The 21,718-nt window shown below is 41.8% G+C and overlaps 1 protein-coding gene across 3 annotated transcripts in view; it reads right to left on the bottom strand.

The window, feature by feature from the left end:
* The window catches only part of Dennd1b (DENN domain containing 1B), a 234,093-nt gene extending 212,876 nt beyond the window's left edge, over positions 1-21,217 (bottom strand). For all 3 annotated transcript variants that reach the window (XM_041648352.1, XM_041648351.1, XM_041648353.1), the window contains exons 1-2: positions 21,054-21,217; positions 18,975-19,039 (exon numbers count right to left, since the gene is read on the bottom strand). In XM_041648352.1, the coding sequence (XP_041504286.1) occupies positions 18,975-19,039; positions 21,054-21,070 (82 nt within the window). In that variant the 5' untranslated portion in view covers positions 21,071-21,217. The remainder of the gene's footprint in view (positions 1-18,974; positions 19,040-21,053) is intronic.
* Positions 21,218-21,718: the final 501 nt, after the last annotated feature.

Here is a 21,718-nt window from a genome sequence, read left to right as displayed (position 1 = left end):
GGGAAAGGAGAGCTGGCACACAATCCTACCATGGCAGCTAACAGTTCCTACCATGGAGCTAATGGCAACTGTTAGCTGCCATGGAGAGGAGAGACGGTTTTCTCTAAGTGTAGTCCTTGGTAAATTAACCCCTCTCCAGTGGAAGACCACACATCCATAATGAGCAACACAGACTGGTCTTGAAAGGGTTGAAAAAAAAAAAACAGGCAAAGTTGGTAAAAGAGAGGGCTTGGATCTGGGGAAAGTTGGGGGAGGGGTTGAGTATGATCAAAACACATTATAAGAAACTCTCAAAGAACACATAAAATAAGTAAAGGGGCATACCTTTGTGGAAGATAAGCAGACATTCAATGACATTCCTAAGAATTTATTTAAATAACAATGCATATGCAGTGAGATGTGTGAATGCTCAAACAACAGGGTTCTAAAAGCAATTCAATCTCAAATGCATCCTTTTTTCCATAGCCAGATAGGGCCTGGCACAGTGCTGCAGGCTCTTAATCCCAGCTCACAAGAAACAGAGATAGGCAGATCTCTCAGGCTGAAAACAGCCTGGTCAACATAGAGTTCCAAGCCAGCCAGGGCCATATAGTGAGACCCTGTGTCAAAACATACAAACCAGAACTGGAAAGATGTCTACACAAACCTGTCAGTGAAGTTGAAGCCAATTTATGGAGAGACAAGTCAATCTATGACAATATGCAACACTGAAGCACATTTATTCATACAGAGATTTTTATATAAAGGTTTAACAAGATATTAGCCACAACAGTCTCAGTGTGAGGGAATTTAAAGTGATTTCTAGTCTCTTATTATTATCCTCCTCTTTTGTTTGAATTGTGTATATATATAATGGACCTAGATAGTTTTCCTTATATTGGAAACATTTATACTCACAGATCAACATAGACACATACCAGCACCAAAAGGTCTCTGACCAACCTTAGTAAGAACAAGTTCATTCTACTTAAACTCATTCAAATGACTCATTTGGGCTACTCATTATTTACTCAATTTTTTTGATATAAAAATCTATATGTGTTAAAGTTAGAGTAATCTTAGAATTTAAGCTTCCCAGTTATCTATGTGAGTCTGGTTACTTCATGTTTATATACTTCAATTTCCTCATGAGATTAATATCTACCACAGAGTTGACATGAAAATCAAATGAATATTTATAAATTTTAGCAGTAATAAGTAGTATACACTTATGAGCAGCATACTGCAAAATAGGGGGATATGGAACTAGACAGGATGTCAAAACAATGAAAAAAGAAATCAGGGCAGGGGTATTAGTAGAGATAAGCAGTACTGTGCATTAGCACACACCCATTCGTTATGCCTTCAAAGAACAGAGCATCAAGCCAGACAAAGAAAATTCAGACGCACAGGCACTATTTACTGCAATTGAAAATCGGATTTAAAGAATTAGAACGTGAACACCAACACAAATACAATTACAATACAGAACTGGAGCTTCCAGGGAGCAGCATGGCCAAGCAATACTATATCCCAGGAACAAGAGAAAGCCCGACCCTACTGCTGCCACAAATCATCTGCATTACTGGAACACCCTAGGGCTTGGCCACTCATCTGTATGCTCCTGGAGTTCACTAACACTGGCTGCCAGAAGAAACATGCCTGCATGGGGAAGCTCCTGACTACTACCAGAGTCAGTCACTGGACAGGAAATTCCAGTTCAATCCAGATTTTCCTAAGCATCCTACTTTCTGGACGAGAAGCTCACCCAGAGTAATGCAATCTTCAGCTATACCATTGGTCAGCACAACACACAGACTGTTACTAAAGATAAACATCATGGAAAATCAAACCGTGGACTTCCATTTACAACTTGAATAGCTCTACTACAGTTGGAACCGTGAGAGCCTGACACCTCAGTGCTTGAAACAGCTACCTGCACAATATAAAAATACCACATCACTCCTGGGGGAATTCTCACCGATTACAGAAGGAAAACACACCTCTGTGCTCTTTCTCACCTATGACATCTTACACTAGAACCCTATGTTTGAGTCCAAGTGCCTGGAAGAGTTCCCAAATCTGAAAGCTTTCAGGTGCTACTTTTCACGTTTTTAGAGAAGACAACCATGTGCCTGCTGTCTGGCCACTTCTTCAAGATGCCCATCAATAACAAGCAGGCCAGCCACGTGGGTCCTCAAGGGATTTGCCACACAAGAGATGCTTCCACTGTTTGTTTTGCTCCATCCGGTCCCTGGGACCTACACTCTGTCTTTTCTGCTCCTCTTAATAAACAGCACTTGCGTTGTGGGGGAGGGTGATGTGAGTCACCACAACTGTATCAGAGTTGTGTCTGCAACAAAAGCCAAGTGAAGCTCCAGCACAGATTGACCGTGGGAATGGAGCTGGCTGCGTGCCTCCTGCTGACAGTCACAACCGGATGGGAGAACTCGTCCTTTGTAGCTACTAGACACAATGATGCTAGCACAAACATATTAAGCATAAAATAGGCAATCGGGGTACCACTTTCTCAATGTCGAATGTTTATTGAAATTGTGCCAAAAGTGAGAGAGTGAGAGGAAAAGAAGTGACAGGAAATAAATCTTCCATCACCTCCCTTATCTAGCATTAATTAAAAAAATAAAGCTTAAGACTTTTTTTTTAATCTGAAAACCCCCAAAAACACATGTAGTAAAACCAAAGGCAAAAAGCTAGTTCTTATCCCACATTTTCACGGTTTGAAAACAGCTCTTCTACATTACTTCCTTGGTAATAAGTATTCAAATAAGAAGTGGTCATGTTCAGCAAGCCTATTAATAGCAGTGATACTTCAATCAATTAAAAAAAAAAGTACCATATAGTTGTAAACTCTTGTTTCTCAGGTACTCTATCTTTAATGAGAGAAGAAGTTCCATATAGTGCTTTAAAGAAATCTAACTGGCTGGCAGTGGTGGCACACGCCTTGTCAGCCTGGTTTACAGAGTAGATTCCAGGACAACAAGGGATACACAGTGGAACCCTGTCTCACAAACAAAACAAAACAACAATGAAAAATCTAATTTAGTAAGCACTAAATTTATTTCTATCTCATAAAGTACACACTTTCTTTGGTAGCTGGGCATACGATTATCTACACATTCCCTTTAGCATCAAGTAACATTTTAAAAGATGACCTGAAAATAAGAGAGGAAATATAAGGAGAAGGGAAAGGGACTCTGGGGAGGTGGAGGAATGGTGGGAAAACAGTAAAAGGTGGTACGGACAGGATCAAAACATGATTATGTGCATTGCATAACCAACACAGTAAAACCAATATATTTGTGTAATTAAAATGAGTTTTCAAAAATAGAGGTATTTTTATGTTCAGGTGGATGAACAATCAATGAAATAAACATGCTACTGAATCCAATGAATTGGTCATTGAAGACAAGACACATGCCAATAACGGAAGAAATGACAGGGAACGGGTGATCATTACAATATGTCCTCCCACCAAACTGACCGAAGAAAACCAGTCCTGAGAGATGGCACACACTCCAACCAGAAGGCAGGGGAGCAGATGGAATCAAAAGAGGAAAGTGGACAAGAAGGAGAAAGTGAAAGCAAACTGAGCAGTATTGAGAAGCCCACACACCATCAGCAGCCCAGAGCCTCTGCAGGGCAGATATGTTTTGTTGAATTATACTTGAAGAAATAATTATAGTTCTTCCAAGAAAAGAAATGCTCTGCTCACATATGTAGGTAGGAAACTTTCTTGTCAAATTATATTTGAATCTACCAGCCCCCAAATAATGACACTGAGACTAATTATTGATTATGAAAGTTGGGCCTTTGGCTTAAGCTTGTTTTCAACTAACTCTTATAAATTGATTAATACATATTTTTAAGTATGGTCTTCCATGTGGCTCAGTTACCTCTTTTTAGTACGGCACATCAGATTTGCACTGAGTCTGCTGGTGAAATTCACATACCTACCTTCTTCTTCCTCTTCCCCCCGCCCCCCAGAAATCTCGCCTATCCTCTCCTGCCTAGCTCTTGGCCATTCGGCTCTGTATTAAACCAATCAGAGGTGTCTTTGGTAAAGTCACATCGTTACTGTGTAAGCACATGTGAAGGAGAAGTGGTGTTGCCAAAAGGATAAACAGAGGATACAGTACCAGCCACCCTACCAAAGGACCTCAACTCACAAGAATCACTGCACTACGCTATCTATTAACATGGGAAAAGGGCAAGGTCCTGACCATAAAACGTTCAGAGTGCAGTTAGGATGAAAGTGCAGCTTGTAGTATGCATGTGTGCTTGAAATTCCAGTACAACAGATGTGGAGATGCGGCTCCCTTAGACTCCAATGTCAGCCAGTTTAGCCTAATTTGTGAGCCCTGGGCCCACACCCAATGTGAACCTCAGACCCTTACATGCACTCACACACATAAACACACACACGCAGTAGACAATTATTTGAGTGGAAAGAAATGTGGTGCAGTGCAATGATGTCTAAAATAGTTATCTGGTTCCAATCATGGAGCCTCTAAAATATTGGATTAAATTTGGATTTTATTCTGGATCGATGTCTCTTAACCACAAAATCTTCCAGACTTTGCTTAGAATAAAACTGTAGCTAGTAGTAGACACTGGAAGGCCCTGAGCTAGACAAGACTGCCACATACTTGGACTGCATATTTATAATAGCCTGCTCCATCCACAACAAGCTGTTAGGTTCCAAAACAGCAACACAGATGTCTAGGGAAACCAGAAAACGCCTCTTCACCAATGGCATCAGACTAGTTCTATTACTAAAAAATAATGGATTATCTGAACTAAGCAGCTACATGACTGAGAAACAGAATCTTCTGTCAATCATGATTAACAAATTTAATATAATCACTTACTATTTTGTAGATTTTAATGTCAAGGCCAGGGCTTTCTTATTGCTAGATTTGTTTTCAACTATTAGAATATGCTTCCTTTACACTGACAGCTTTATTAATGAGAAAATATGGTACTAGTGGCCAGATTTACATGAGTAATTATTACTGAATTTTATCAATTATCTTATATTTTTAAAAAATCACTAAAAACAAATGATCATAAAATTCTTATGTATTTCACTGAATCTGTAGTTAGAGGTAACTATTATGAAAAGAATATTCTAGGCCTTAGCTTAACATAATAAGACATAATTAAATAAATGTAATGCACCATTATAATTCCTAAATTTTGTTGTCATTGTTAAATTCTCCTCTGTACAACACTTGTAATCAAAAGCCTTCACAAATATACTGTGATGATGTGGGATTCCCCTCTGTATGCTGTGAGTATTACCATTGGTTAATAAAGAAGCTGCCTTGGCCTATGGCATGGCAGAATATAGCCAGGTGGGAAGAGAGAGAGAGAGTAAGCAGAGTCAGAGAGACACCACGTAGCTGCCAAAGGAGACAGACACCGGAACCTTACTGGTAATCCACAGCCTCGTGGCAATACATAGATTAATAGAGATAGGTTATTTTAAGATGTAAGAGTTAATTAGTAAGAAGACTGAGCTAAAAGACCAAGCAGTGTTGTTAATAAAGTTTTTGTGTGATTATTCGGGTCTGGGTGGTCGGGAAATGAACAACCAGTCTCACTCTATACTGTGATATTAGATCATTATATATTAAATATATCTATACATATAATACAGAAAGGGAGTTATAAAAGAAATGCATATGTTTAAATTATAATGAAAATCCGTGCTTGAAAAGTGTGTGTGTGTGCGTGTGCGTGTGCGTGCGTGTGCGTGTGTGTGTGTGTGTGTGTTGCAACTCCTATCATTCCTCGCGGCTTTCTGATAAAAAAGAGAAAGGGCTTTAACTGCTCTCATTTTAAAGACTCGTTTTAAAAACTAAGGCTCAAAAAGCTTATTAAGCCAGAATTCTAGCCCAAATTCTTCCAACTCCATTCTCACTGTGGAGTTCTGCCATCTTAAATTAGAACAAAATGGCAGTGTAAGAAAAACTAGGTTCTCGCCAAAATGACCGTGAAGGAAACAGTCCAGTGTGTGTCACTCAGGGGATGAAGACTGCGAACATAAGGAGCTCATAGCCCTGGCCCTAGGCCAGGCCAGGGACCTCTTGCCATTGGAGGTCTCTTTTCCCAGATGTGACAGAACTACTGCTCTTTTCTATGGGCACAGATAAAAAAAAATAAGAAACACTAAAATTGAGACATAATGAATGTACAGCCTCAAGTAAATTAAATTTGTTTGGCAAATATAAGCTCCATGAACTTTTACTAAATTACCCATAGGAGAGATGTATATCAATGATTTAACAGAATCTTGCTGCAAAGATAGTTCCTAGACCCCAATTAAATTTCCTATTCAATCAAGAAAGTTGTAAACAAATCCAGCTAAGTAGAGGTTGGTGCCATGAGGGGACAGGCTTGAATTTACTGCCTTCCTCGTTACAAACCACAGTGCAGACTGAACATTCCCCGTCCGAACTCCTGACACCAGAAATCCTCAAATCTTTGACACCATGAGCATCAACATGACATTACAAATGGAAAATTCCACGTCTGACCTCCTCATTCCTCTAATCACAGCACTTCGGGAGTAAAGCAGGATTGCCATAAATTTGAGTTCCATACCAATTCAGGCTACAGTGTGAGTCCTTGTCTCAAAAAACAAACAAACAAACAAACAAAAGGTATAAACAATAAGCTTTATGTGTGTGTATACACACACATATACGTATACCTTCTATCACTTATATATGTATATATCATATATAATTTATTATAAATTAACTTCAGTTATAAATAAATTAAATCTCATTTTAGATCTTGGCCCCATTCCCAAATACTGCATAAGTATGTATGAATATAGAGACACACAAGATATTGCACGTGGGTAAATATTGTATATCTAAAATCTAAAATGAGGCTTAGTTGCTTTATACATAGCCCAAGTTTACACACATACACATGAAAATACTCCAAAATTTGAAAAACTCCAAAACACAAAACAGTCCTTCCCAAGTATTTCAGATAAGGAATAACAACCTCATTAGTATTTATTTTCATAGAACTCAGCCAATTACATCATACCTCTCAACTGAAACACTCTGAGAACCCTATACTTGTATTATGTCTTGAATCTCAATTTATCGTCATTCATAACAACTTCCTAGCTTCTCAAGGTTAACTCTTGAAAGCCTGAAAGCTTACATGTATATGGAACTCTCATTTTGCTGCTAGGATTTATACCTGTGATAGATGGAGGAAGGTCATTGGCTAATAAAGGCACTGCCCTGGCCCATTTTATTGGTTAGAGGATAGGTGGGAGGAGTAAACAGAACAGGATACTGGGAGGAAGAGGAAGTGAGCTCAGAGTCTCGACAGCTCTCCTCGTGGGAGCAGACGCCTGAGAGAGACGCCATGCCCTGCTCCGGGGATGAAGCTCGGACCCAGGATGGACTAGGCTAGAATCTCCCCGGTAAGCGCACCTTGGGGTGCTACACACAGATGATTAGGAATGGGCTAAATTAATATGTGAGAATTAGCCTAGAAGAGAATGGGCTAAGCAGTGATTAAAAGAATACAGTTTGTGTGTTGTTATTTCGGGCATAAGCTAGCCGGTCAGGCGGCCAGGGGTGCTGAGAACGCAGCCCTGCCGCCCTTACTACTACATGTGATTTTTTTTTTTTTTTGGCCAGGGGGAGGGGAAATCAAGAAAAGGTATGTCCTGATGGAGGCATAGCATTGGCAAAACACATACCTAGCATGCTGTATGCACAAGGCCTACTGTATCCACCAGTGCTAGCAAAAGAAGGGAAAGGGGAGGAAAGAAGAGGAAGCACAGAAGGGCAGGGCAGGGCAGGGGAAAGCCACACGTAACTTCCCAGTTACATTTGTTCCATCTGAATACAGTTTAAGTGGCACTATCAAATATGATGATGCCAACTTCTTGCCTCTGGCAAATTCCTCTCGCAGCAAGAAATAATTAACTTCTTAGCCCAGAGCAGATTAGAGTCTTCACCAGCCTTTTCCTGACGCTCCCCAACACTAAATGGAGGACAAGGAAGAAGCCAGTTAGACTTCCATTAAACCGTCCCTTCTTCCAAGCTGGCAGTTTCCACTCAAGTGACTACACTCTGTCACACAGATAACCACCATAGAGCTTAAAAACAAAATAAAATTTCTCTTACTATAATGTTTAATGGTACAATTTACAAGACTCTTCTCCACCACTATATACTTGAGTTTGATAAAAACTGAAGAAACGCCATGAAAGGTCTTAGAAACACACACACATAAAAAAAATGAAAGTAAAACAAGTTAAAGGACTTGGCCAATGTCATGCACCTCGCCAGTAGAGCAGTCAGAATCAAAGGCATGGTGCTGCAGTGGATTCTGGGAGCCACACCTGCACTGCGGACCATACTCAGCAAATGATGCACTTTATGTAGAATATCATGGATTCAATTATGCTCCCCAACTATTAGACTAAAATCAGACAAACATTTACACATTCAAATCCTGTGTCCAGACAAGTAGGAAATTTTAACATTACTAATTTTAGGGTAAGCAGGTCAATGTCACTACCAATACTATAATTGCCATTAAACACTTGGTTGTTATAATTTTTTCCTAACAATTCCCAGCCTCCATCTCTTCTGTAATACATCTGGATCTGTTCACAGCAAACACATAATCTTGATGAAAGTACTACCCAAGAGTATACTGAAGGTGTTCTTCATGAAGTCACACAACAACAACACAGTAAGGTCCGAAAACTCAGTGTTAAGTCCTTTGTGGTGTGTGTCTGTGTGTGTGTAAAACATAGTTTACTAAGCCAAGTAAATTAAATTCATTAGTTGCTTTAAAACTATTATAAATACTATTTTGATTTATAGAAAAATGTAATTATTCAGGATCTTTCTTTTAAAACTTCCCGAATAATTATACAATTTTCTCTTCTAAAATGGGATCTGAAATATTTGGATTCTAACAAGAACTGTTTCTAATTCCTTCTACACCATTCTTATGCATATTCTCTCAGGAGCAACCACACAGACCCTGAAAACGCCTGGTGCTCCTGAGCACTCACACAGCTGGGGGCTGGGCAGATGGCTCAGCCCAAGGAGAGGAGCTCAGGTCCTAGCATCCACAAGTGCCACCTCAAGCACCTGCATTCCCGTGTGCATGCCCACACACATGCACATAGTTAAAAATAATAAATCTTTACAAGCACACATACACCTGAACTGATGAAGCCTAAATCCAACCAATGTTAGGGGCACAGGTTAGTTATAAACACCCATAAAATAACAGTCAACTATGTTTTACAGCTGCTCAGGTAACAGAGTCTTAAGCCCGCCCAACTGTAATTACTTGTAAATTTGAAGACCAAGCACACCCTTATATTAGTGCATTTCTTCTGCAAACCCCAGAGCTATCTACTTCTGAGATGACTAATTTCTGGAAGCTTCCACATCTAACAGAACACCACTGGATGTACTGCACTGATAGCTGCGTGCTCTTTTACAGGTTCAAGTGATAACTAAGAAGGAACTGAAAGAGGAAGGGCCCCGTCTGATCTTTATCATCTCTGCCTACCAAGTCAGCCTGCGGTTTATCAACAGTTCGGCTTTAAAACATCTTACACGGAGCACCCATTTGATGTGATGATAAAAATCCACAACCTTTCCTTCCTTTACATTGACATTTTCTAAAATATTTAAAAAATCTCCACCAGGCTTGAGTAGTAAGGACAATCTTCTCCTAATTTCACTTTAATAACAGGAGACAATTTAGCAAGTACTGATGGACACCATTCATGGCATCTTCCCAGAGTCTCAAGAGAAGTGGGCCCTAGACCTCAAAAGCTGAAAAGCCAGTGGACAAGACTCAGGACATCAGTGACCTAGTGTAAAACAGACACCGGAAGATTATTCAAGTACCTGTTTGCACTGCTTTTTATTTCTGTAGCTTCATTTTTCAAAACTATGTTTTTAAAGAAGTTTAATGATGAAACACTACTAAATTCTCAATACCAGCTGAGGACTTCCATTCCTTTCCCAGCCCAGAGGCTGCGAAAGTGGCTCAGTGTAGGGTTCAACCCAGCGCAGCTACAAAAATACACTAAAATAATAATAATAATTTTAAGAGACAGTTGTCCTGGTGCTTTCCTCAGTGCTATTGCACACAGAGTCAGCATGTAAGCACCGGGCATCCTGACCAAGGCAGGTTACACTGCTTTAGCTGGGACCATTCCTTCATCTTCCCTTTAGATGCACGGGCTGATACCAAATGCAATCTGTCTCCTCAGCAGCATTCACAGAAGTTTAAATATGAAGAAAAGCTCAAAATAATTTGAGGAAAAGATAATCACCTGACATGCAACTGATGGCTGGGAAATGTCTAATGGCCACACCCTCCCTCACCTGGCAGCTCCACTGTCCCCCCCACCTCTCTCTCTCTCTCTCTCTCTCTCTCACACACACACACACACACACACACACACACACACACACACACACACGCACGTGTGGCTTCAGGGCCTTTTCCCGCGGGAGAGCTTCATATCACCGCCTTGACTGCACCACTACAATTTGGAAGTGACGCACCCCATTCAGCAATGCCATCTGCTTTTCATCTGGGCCTGACTCACATCTGGGGCCTGGAAAACTCACTGAAATGAATGAGAAAACTAAACGTGCATGGTGCTTGGGCACATCTTCCTACGACCTTGCTAATATCACAACACCACTCCGGGACAGTGAGATGGCTCGACAAGCAAAGGTGTCTACAGGGTGTGCTCTGACCTCCACTTGTGTGCCACAGGACATGCATTCATGCATGCACACACTCCAAATGATAAATAGGGGTAATTTTAAAATTCAGTAATAATAATTTTAAAATTCAATAATAATAATTTGAACCACACCTAGAATTTATTAGGGATTTTCCAAAACACGTGACTTTCTAAATATCACTGCAAAATATCTCACTAGTGTTAAAGAACTGCATTAGGAGAAGATGATGATGAAGAGCTTAGGCTCCATGTCACAGAAATAAGTCCAAATCCCAGTTCTGCCTCGGGACACTGTGCATCTTGGGGAAATGATTTAGCCTTGCTGGGCCTCCATTTCTTTATCTTTCTAAAACAAGTCTCTACCTTCTATAATTATAGTAAAGACAATACAGATACACAGACACTTGTTATATTTCCTAACATAATATGAATGACAAGTATGGTTTTTATCACTATTTCATTATTTGGCTGTGCTGAGATCAATCCAGGACATTGCACATCCTAGTAAAGTACTTACCACTGAGCTACATCTGCAGCTCCAAACTGCATCTTTTTAATTAATCTGAGTTTACAAGGCTTTCTTTAGAATGAAAATGGTCCCTTGAGAGCTATCTATCAATTGTTCACACCTCACTGTGAATTTAATCATATAAGACCTTTAAACAACATGCGCCCACTTGGTGTGTTATTTGAAGAGTGTAAAGAAGAAAGGTAATTTTATAACAAAGTGCTTGGAACTGACTCAATTCTGGGCAGCAGGTAACCACCCCACAGCCCCACGGGAAGAGAGTGGCTCAGAACTGTTCAGACAGCAAAGCCACGGCCTCTCTGGGAAGCTTCAAGTTCTCTTATTCATTCACCTGTCCTGAGCACTAATATCACACAATGCCTCACACATGCTAGGAGAACACTTACGCTGAGTTACCTCTCAGAGCTCAACTCAGGGCCACCGTGGACAAGTTTCTCCACCAGATCAATGACTGGCACATCACACAAAGAAGAACTAATACACATTCTTCTATAGATAAAATCAAATTGATACCTAAAATAAATCAATTTATCATGAATCTATATACAATTAAGACTCTAACTTTGCCTGAAACATCATCCTACCTTACAACACAGAAACACCCCGTATCTTAAGAACTTCTCAAAACTATCTTTTTTTTTTTTTTTATTTTTGAGACAGGGTTTCTCTGTAGCTTTTTGGTTCCTGTCCTGGAACTAGCTCTTGTAGACCATGCTGGCCTCGAACTCACAGAGATCCGCCTGCCTCTGCCTCCCAAGTGCTGGGATTAAAAGCGTGGGCCACCACCGCCCGGCTCAAAACTATCTTGAATCCTTTCTAAACTGTAAACAACAGCCAACAAACAAGAAGGTCTGAGCACTCATAACATTCCTTTAGCATAAAGCCAAGACCTAACGTTGTAAAAAGCTCTGGAACATTCAGCACTCGCTGCAGTGGAGGAGTCTATCAGAACTGACAATCTCATTATTACCTAAAACAACTAGGACACTTGCTTAAAGTAGCCCCCAAATATACTGCCAATAATATCCACAAACATAGTTAAAATGTATACCACAGTAGGTAAAGTATTGCCTCTGACTCACAAATCACACACATATTTGCAGGGAAGACAGGAAACAGCATGAAAATGTAAGAAAAGTCCACCAATTATAGACTATTGTCACAAGTATTAAAAGGACACATTACCTTGAAAATCTAGGGGAAAACATTCCATAGAAAAGCCTGAATAAACTTGCTGTGCTGTGCCAGCTCAATAATGGTCACGGCAGCCCCAGAGCACAGCACTGTGTATACAAGAGCACTAGGGAGGGGCACTGGGCCCCCCATCACAGTGGGACCCATAAAAGTTCCAAGACAAGGAGCCACCTCAGACTGCAGTAGCAGCAAAATACATATATATAACTAACGCAGGTAGTAAGACCAGGCCATCGAGTATAAAATGCAACTGAACACTGCACAAGTAACAAGGAACACATGCACAACAGTGCTATTTACATGGGCAGTCACTCTAGGAAGAAACCACAAAGACCCACACAAATATAAAAGAAGAACACCCTTAACTATTTGCTACTGGGGAAAAAAATGGCATATTCCAAGAATATGATTCTAAAGAATCACAGTAAATTTTGTTCCTAGTTAGTATCTATGGGAAAAAGAAGTGGTCTCATTTTCTGGAGCGATGTAGTATATAAATATTTCCAGTACAGGTGGCCCTCTTTATCCTAGATCATCTGGTGGAAAAGGCCTTGGACAGAACATGCTAACAAACATAAGCCAAGTATGCAAGACGAGTGTGCCGAGTACATTTTACTACGGACTTTCCGCTACTGGGCAACAGTGCGGAACCTCCTACAGCACCTTAGTGTGTCTGTTACTCACCAGCATCCTACTTCCTGCTGAGCGGACTCTGGGATGTGAGAAGAGGAAGGGAAACATGAGTACTTAATATGAGAAACCTAAGCCCAGGGTACACCAGAGCAGCTCAGTCCAGTGTGGGTGTGTGTGTGTGTGTGTGTGCACTTAAATTTTTTTGAGACATAGTCTCACTCTACGGTAGAATGCCAGGATGCAGGATATAGCACTATGCCCACTATGTACATACATTTCAAATGTTCCTGCTTCTGTCACACCAGTTTGTGTTTGAAATCACTTCCACAAGAAGTCCTCTGAATAAAGTGTACTGGCATCTGCTTGCCCACTGCCACCACAGATTCAATTTCTATACCTTTTCATTCTGTATTTATCAAGGATGTCAGACTCTCGTGAGCTCTCTCCTAAGGAAAATAATGTGGTTCATGAAGTTATAACTAGACATGACAATATTAAGCTCTTTACAAACACTCTAAGTGACAAAACGCTGTTCTTAGCAAACTACATCATCACATTATAAAGAAAAAAATAATCAAATGTAGGTTAATAAATATCTCCTTATACAGGGCATGGGGAAGACTAAATTATTTGATTTAAGATTCTGATTCAAGAAAATTCACACTTTCAACTGTTAACATGAGTTGGAGATTTAAGACGTAGATGATTAAAAGAATAGTAATTCTATAGCAACTTGGATGATCTCATCAAAGAAAAAAAACTATAACAAAGGGACTTGATCCTAAGAAAAATAATCAGATAATGATATGGGAATAGAGCAAACAAGGTTTGCTAAAGATAAGCTTGAACTGTAATAACCAGAAGTGTAGATCCAAGAGTCCGTTAATATGGAAACATAAGCCTCATAAGTGAAGAGGAGGGCTCCAGTCTAGTCAATCTATAAAAGGAATTATACAAAGAAAAGCCTCGTATCATTTAAATTATAATGGTTTTTTAATTTCAGAAAACACACTGTATTTTTGTTTAAAATGACCTGCTGCACATATCATTAATATTCTATACCCTCCTGCTATAAAACAGGCCACAATGAGTTTACAAGTGACATTATGCAATGGGAGGCAAGACAGAAGTGATTAACCTCAGAACACAGGGATAGCACTGTAGACAAACTTGCTAATTTCTCTGTGCTTTTGGTTTCTTCATGAGAGTAGCACTTCCTATCCCATAAGATTTTTGTGAGACTTAAGAACCTAGTACATTTGTTAAAGCCCCCGGGCCTGTGCCTGCCTCCAAGTAAACACTACACAAATAGCTGCTGCTGCTGCCACTTCTTACCACCAGTCAGCAACAGGGAAAAAGAAAAAGAGAGGACAGAGGCCCAAAGCCACCGCCCAAAACAGAAGCCTGTAGTAAAGGCATCTTTTACTGCGGAACGGTTAGTTTTCACTTCCTTGAAGTGTCCAGTCTTGTTGGAGAGAGCGGTGCAAGCAGATGTAAGTTTTGTTATTAGAACTGGGGCCAGGCAGCTCTGCCGGCTGGGCTTTCCCGCCTCTGTGCAGTGTGGGCGAGCAGGAGGGCGGCAAGGCAATGAGTCTGGCGATCCACCAAGAACAACATTAAGTTCTAACCTGTGGCACTGTGCTCTGGAAAGCTGGTCTACACGCTACTGGAAGACTGTCTTGCCAGGAAAATCTCCTTTAAAAAAGAGGCCACAGCCAACATGAAGACATGGCCAGAAACAATTCTATTAACAAACAGGGGACAGACTAGGAAACATCACCAGTCCCTCTCACAGCACGCTTCAAATCTGTAGGGGACTCCAAACGAAACTTATTTTTCAGTATTCTAAATGTGATATGGGGGACTGAAGAGGCAGCTCAGCAGTTAAGAGCACTGGCTGCTCTTCCAGAGGACCCGGGTTCAATTCTCAGCATCCACATGGCAGCTCACAATTATCTAGAACTCCAGTTCCAGGGGATCTGGCACCGTCACACCAATGCACACAAAATAAATAAATTAGATAAATTTTAAAAATGGTGTTATGTTCAGAAACAGTAATGAAACGCCTTGAAACAAGTCCAGACAGCGAGCGACTAGATGAATATCTGCCATGTCAAGTTCTAGTTCCCCAAATGAACTAAAACAGTCAATAACTTGTTTCTGGGGACTGGGGAGATAGTTCAGGAACTAAAGGCTCGTGCTGCTCTTTCAGAGGACTCAAGCTCAATTCCTAGCTCCCAGGTTAAGTGGCTCACAGTTAACTGGAACTCCAGCTCCAGGGAGACATCACCCTCTTCTAGCCTCTACTAGCACCAAATACACACACATACACTGACACGAAGAAAAATAAAATCTGTTTATACATATGATACTTATGAAAGATTTAAGTTCTCCATAAAAAATGAGTGAAAAATCATGTTAAATATTTTAACATGAAAAATAAAGGCGTATTTTCTGTATGAAAAAATAAGCGATCAAAAAAATCAAGTGACACTCTGAACAACCCTTTACAAAGAATACTTCAACTAATCTCCTAATATCTATTCCTTTACAAGTAATTATTAGGCCAAACACAATACCCACTCCATAGCCCTCCATCTCTACAGGGTCAACGATGTCCTTCTAAGCAATGGTCATAGCCACGACAACTCTGGCCACTGAGGTTCAAGAAGACATTTTTTGAGAAAAGTTCTGCTTCTAAAGAAAGAGTCATGAAAAGCCAAAGTTTTCTCCTCTTCCACCTGCACTCATATTCAAGAAAGCAGGCTTCTGAGGTCTAGGGATAGACATCTTGAAACCACAAGATATCTAGGCCTTTGAATGACAAGATCTGTAATTTCATAATTAAGAGTTGTGACTCACTCCAGGGATTTTCTCTTACACAGACTTAAGAAATGTCCATTTAGTCTTAGGGCCAGTTTTACACTTGTAAAAGCATCCTAATTTATAAGGTTTGCTCTCTTAATAAGGATACTCCCAGACAAGCCAAAATCCAGCCCAGAGTCTATCACAGTGGTAGAACATGCCCCATAGACAAGCCGAAATCCAGCCCAGTCTTCTTAAAACAAACCAGCTATTGACAATTACAAGGAAATGCTACAATACTTTTCAAAGAACTTCCACATATTTTCTTTTACTATTTAGCAATAAAAGAGGTAATTAATAAGATAGAAACACCGAGCAACTTGGCCTAAAATTTTACTTTTAGATCCCACTTAGTTATATGCACCATAACTTCTTAGGGCACAAAAGGTTATAACTTCATGGAACCGAAAATATTCATCATGTTTAAATGATGCAAAGCATCGCTGAAGCAAGAAACAGCAATGTTTGGATGTGGTTGACTTTAGCTTTAAAAAGCCTTCAAGCAGCCGGGCGGTGGTGGCGCACGCCTTTAATCCCAGCACTTGGGAGGCAGAGGCAGGCGGATCTCTGTGAGTTCGAGACCAGCCTGGACTACAAGAGCTAGTTCCAGGACAGGCTCCAAAACCACAGAGAAACCCTGTCTCGAAAAACCAAAAAAAAAAAAAAAAAAAAAAAAAAAAAAGCCTTCAAGCCAGGTGTAGTGGCACACACCCCAATCCCAGTGCTAAAAAGCTAAGTGCAAAGACCACAAGCCTGAGGCTGGCCTGAGTTGCAGTAGTGAGAAACAGTCTCAGAAAAATAAGGGGGGGGGGGGGGACAATTTTAAATCTTTAGAATTTGCTGTTAGGTGGTAAGCTAGGGTGGACACACTAAAACTGAGGCTCCAGCTCAGTGGTTCAGACTTTTGTAAATTAACACGTGGATCTAATTCAATCCCCAACATTGTCCAAACTGACGATAAAGGGCGGGGCACAAAAAAGAACCTTGATCTGAGGTACTCCTGACAATTCTCTGAGACAGGCAGATGGTTCAGTGGGTAAGGCGCTTGCCTCATAAATGTTAAGACCTAAGTTCAGAACCCAAGTTCAGTGAGGTGGTACATGTATGTAATCCCAGAGCCAAGGGGAGATAAGAGGTAGAGACATGCAAGTCCCCCAGAACGCGAGTGCCAGCTAGCCTGGTAAACAGAGTACCTGTGAACAACAAAGAAACCCCATCTCAAACAAAGTAGACAGCAAAGGCCAGCACCTGGAATCCTCATCTGACTTCCACATATACACCAGGCCAAGTGTGTGCTGGCACTCACACAGTAATGCACACACATCACATACACAAAGAATAGACTGACCGGCTTGAAGAGAAGCCAAAATTGCTTGTCTTGTCCACTTATGATATTCCTAACTTTGCCAGACTGTATAAACTGTAAAATACAAATGAAGATGTCTCTGGAAAGCAGTGATTTCACAGCAGCAGCAAGGTGAGATGGCAAGAAAAGAAGTCAGTAACACAGACCAACCAGTCAGAAAACCCAGACAGCAGACAAAGGAAGCAAGGATGACACCAACAAGGCCTTATGTGAACCACAGATTAACACATGCGCAGACCAGTTGTTACATGAAGCACTTTTATACTTTTATAAGACTGCTTTGTGACCTGAAGTACACACATTTAAAATGAAAAAGCTCCCATGTTTCCCAGGAAAATTTATCCTGCTGTATAACACATCAGATGAGTACTGCTTCATACACCTTAGGTTAACAGTGCAGTAGTTCTTCTAAAGTTAACTGATACCAAAAATACACTACCAACTTAAGCAAAGTATGGAAAATTAATATACGCATGTGTGTGTCTGCACAAAAGACACAAGCCCAAGCAAGCTGCACAGAGGATATGGCTGCGACTGGGGGTACCCAAATGAGCAAGCTCTACCACGTGGAGGACAATCATGGACGACGACTTCTCTAGCTGGAAGACGTTACTTGGAACCTTGGGATTTCTTCTTGCTAACTGGCAAACTTGAACAGAGCTGTCGTTCCAGAAGACCAGAAACAAAGCTCACACAAGTTCTGGGGCCAAGAATGTGTGTGATTTCCTACCTAAAATTAGCCATGCCCATTTCACCACAGCTGGGCTGGGCTCCTCTATTTTAAGGTGTGCAGCGCCAAATTACTTAAGAGTATGTAATTGCTGGCTAATCTTAGGACTAAGAGTGTCAGAGACTTCCCACCCAGGCTTCAGGATGGCTAACTGGTCTCCACAAAGCCCCATACTTAATGGCCTTGCCATCTAGGGCCTAACTATACCACTAATGAGCCATGTACTAAAAACGTATAGCATGTACAAAATAAGCAAAAAGAGATGCTCCTTTGCCTCTGACTGACTCTGCTTCCAAAGACACACACACACTATAGGAAAGGAGATTTTTAAAAAATGGACAAAAGTCACAATACTTTAAAAAGTAAATATTTGTTTTCAGGAAAATTGTATAGAACCCACAATAAAAACCTTCCAAGTTATGTTACGCATGTTTACCTTCCCAAGTTCTGTGCAACTGGAATAAATCCAACAGAAGGAGCTATTCCGCGAACATAGTACATTCCAGGAACATCACAAGGAACTGGTGAAGGTACCGTTAGTACTTGCAGGAAAATTTACAGTATTTTTTTTTTAATAGAGCTGACTTTCAAACACAGATGAAAGCAAATGGAAAGGCATGCCTTCTTACCATGAACAAGGGCAGTTTTGTCAACTGGGAGCAAAGCTGAGCTGTAAGTTGAAACCCAAGCTGCCCAGATAACAACCCTGATTTCTACAAGCCCAAAGCAAAGACCTCGCATCTATTTTATTACCAGCAATTTGAGATCCTGGAACAGACATCTGGCACTCTCAAGTTCCCGATACAATCATGCAACGCAAGAACACAGCATTAACACTTATTTTGACATACTCGATTACAGGAGGAGGTAAAAGAACGCATACCTTCATTTTCAGAGGCATGGCACTTCACTTTCAACACCAAGTCAAAAGTTCTTTCTGGATTTTCCCTAAAATAGAAAGAATCTTGTTATATTTCATTTGCTTTACACAGCACATAAGCATTAACTACATAGCTTCTATACAAGCATGGCTGTGTACCTGTGGGCTTGTGTGGTACTAAGAATCGAACCCAGAGTCTGTTCACGCTAAGGAAGATGCCCATCCCTGTATTTACTGAGTTCTAAATCGAGCCCTGTGCCTGCTGCAATGGCTTCTATGAGGCTCCCTGACTGTGTAACAGAAACATAAATGAAAATGTTTTATCAGTTTATTAAGAGTTAAAGTTCAGACTTTGGAGCGCTGGAGCTGGGAGCAAAGTATTTCATTGACCTCTGAGATTGCTTCCTCTCCTATAATGTACCCTGTCTGTGTCACAGAGTAACTGTGACGATGAGACATCAATTAATATGTGAATGTTCGTTAGAGAGTAGTAGATTTCATCTTATTGACTCAAAACTGGAAAGCCAGGGCACTCCTACTAAGCATCTTCTCATACTGCCATAATTCTAACGCCCACTCTCGGCTTTCCTCCAAAGAACCTGCCATAGTGAGAAAGATGAGATCCTAATTCCACCTGCATGTTCTAAAGACCATCACGGAAGAGTGCCCCATAGACGGGCACCTGCTTTTCCTGGGCATACCTAAAGAAGCTGTTCACACACTCCAAGCTAACCAAACCTAACAAATTATTTTCCTTATATCAATTATCTTGAAGGAATTTAGACATTTGCCTCCTCATTAAATTCCCCCACCTTTAGAAGTTACTAGTTCGGTTTCTTTTTTTTCCCCCTAGTTTCTTACTCATTTAACCTATTTATTAAATTTCAAAAAGTGAACTGAAATCTACTGAGATATTTAAAGCAAACAAAAATGTGTTGCTGTAATGTCTCTTTCCTTGAGAAGGTGTAAGATCAAGTCCGGGAACAAGGCTCCACAGTATGTGCCCTAGAGTGCCTGAAGCCTTGGGTTTGACCATGGTGGGAGGGCGGAGTGAAGGGGGAGCTGTTAAAGTAAAAGACATCACAATGCAAAAAAGTGATGGCATATATTTCAATTACTCCTGCTATGACTGGTGCCTTTCTTAATATCTACCTTCTTCAAAATGTTATTAATGTAACAATAATTATTAATTACTTCTCAAATCTAAATAAACATTGATTTTAAATATCAACCAGAGAAAAAGACAAGCCATATAGATTAATTTACAAATATACACTTCCTCATCTTCCCCACTATTAACTTGTTTCATGGGCATAAAATGGGCTCCGGTGAACTTTTTTAAAATCCCTTTATAATACAATTAATTGTCCAAAAAGTATGCTTTAAAAAAAAAAACACCCTGCACTTCATGGTGTCAAACACCAAAGGAAATATTCTAAAATGCATAAGGCTTCTACTTCCATTACACGTTTAAAATTGGTCTCAGGTAGAAAAATTAAATAGTAACTCTGTGATACTTCTCTGGGACCTACGGGGCCTTTCACGGTGGCACAACAAATACACAGGGTGAGGTAGAACGGAATGGGAGGGGGCGGTAAAAGACGGAATTTCTTCCCAAAGTAAAGTTTCAGAAGGAGCCCAGCAATCACCCGTCTCCGAGACACCTCAAAGCAGAGCCACCACCGTTATTCAAATTGCTTTTCACCTACTCCCCAGAAGTAAAATGGCCAATGATAAAGAGCCACCTTGGTGCATCTACCACTCCGCAAGCAGCGCACACGGAGGGGCTGTATAAACAAACGGCGCTTTCATTTTATGTGAAGGAAAAGCATCAGAAAGCATCCCAGGCCACCCTGGAAAATCACCCTGAAGAGAGCAGCGGCGACCTGGGTCGCCGGGAGAGCGGTTTCATAACAACCGCTCACAGAGCCGCCCGCCCGCCCGCCCGCCCGCCGTCCGGGCCCGGGGAAGCAGGGTCGCGGACCCGGCAGGCTTTGCGGCCTAGCGCCGACCGCCGCGCAGCCAGCCGTACCGGGCAGGCCGCACCCGGGGCGGCTGACGCCGGGCCCCGCCGCCGCTCACCTGGTCCTGCGGTCCATGGTCACATGTCGCTGCGGGGCCGCCGTCGCCCCGCGCCCGCACGCCCGCACGCCGCCTGGGACGCGCTGCTCAGAGCGGCGGCCGGCCCACGGCGCCCTCCGCGGCCTCGCGGGGACAGCACCGCGGCGACGCCGCCCCCGCCCCCGCCCCCGCCTCCCGGTTCCCGCGACCCGGCCGGCGGCGGCGGCTTGGCCACCTTCCGCGAACCAGGAAGTCGTCGGGAGGGGGAAGGGGCGCACGGGGACGCGCCCTGCGGCTGCACCTGGCCGCGCGGCCCGCGGGCGGGACCTGCCCTCCTGCTGTCCTGGGCACCGGTTCCCGCTGCCGCCGTCCTGGAAAAACACTTCTGTCCCTGGGTTCCCACATCACGACTTCCATTCATTCCCAGTTCAGAGCTCAAGTGGGTGCTACCGCTCCGGCCCCACTCCAGCTGTGGCCCGGCTAGTGCTCTCTGAAAGCCAGAGCCGCCCCCTCCTGATTCAGGAATGTTCAGACTTTAGGCACCTGCTAAACAGCTCTGCCAAATTACTCAAGGATAGGCTCCAGTTGCCTGCCTGCACAGATGGGAAACACATTCCGGCCGCAGACACAGACGCACAGCCAAAGACTTAACTTTTGAACACACAGTGGCAGCCCCCCCATCGAGT

The sequence above is a fragment of the Microtus oregoni genome, unplaced genomic scaffold (assembly GCF_018167655.1).
Source record: "Microtus oregoni isolate MIOR12 unplaced genomic scaffold, Mior012 000003F_ref0000135, whole genome shotgun sequence".
Lineage (NCBI taxonomy): Eukaryota > Metazoa > Chordata > Mammalia > Rodentia > Cricetidae > Microtus > Microtus oregoni.
This window is presented reverse-complemented; position numbering and strand designations above follow the sequence as displayed.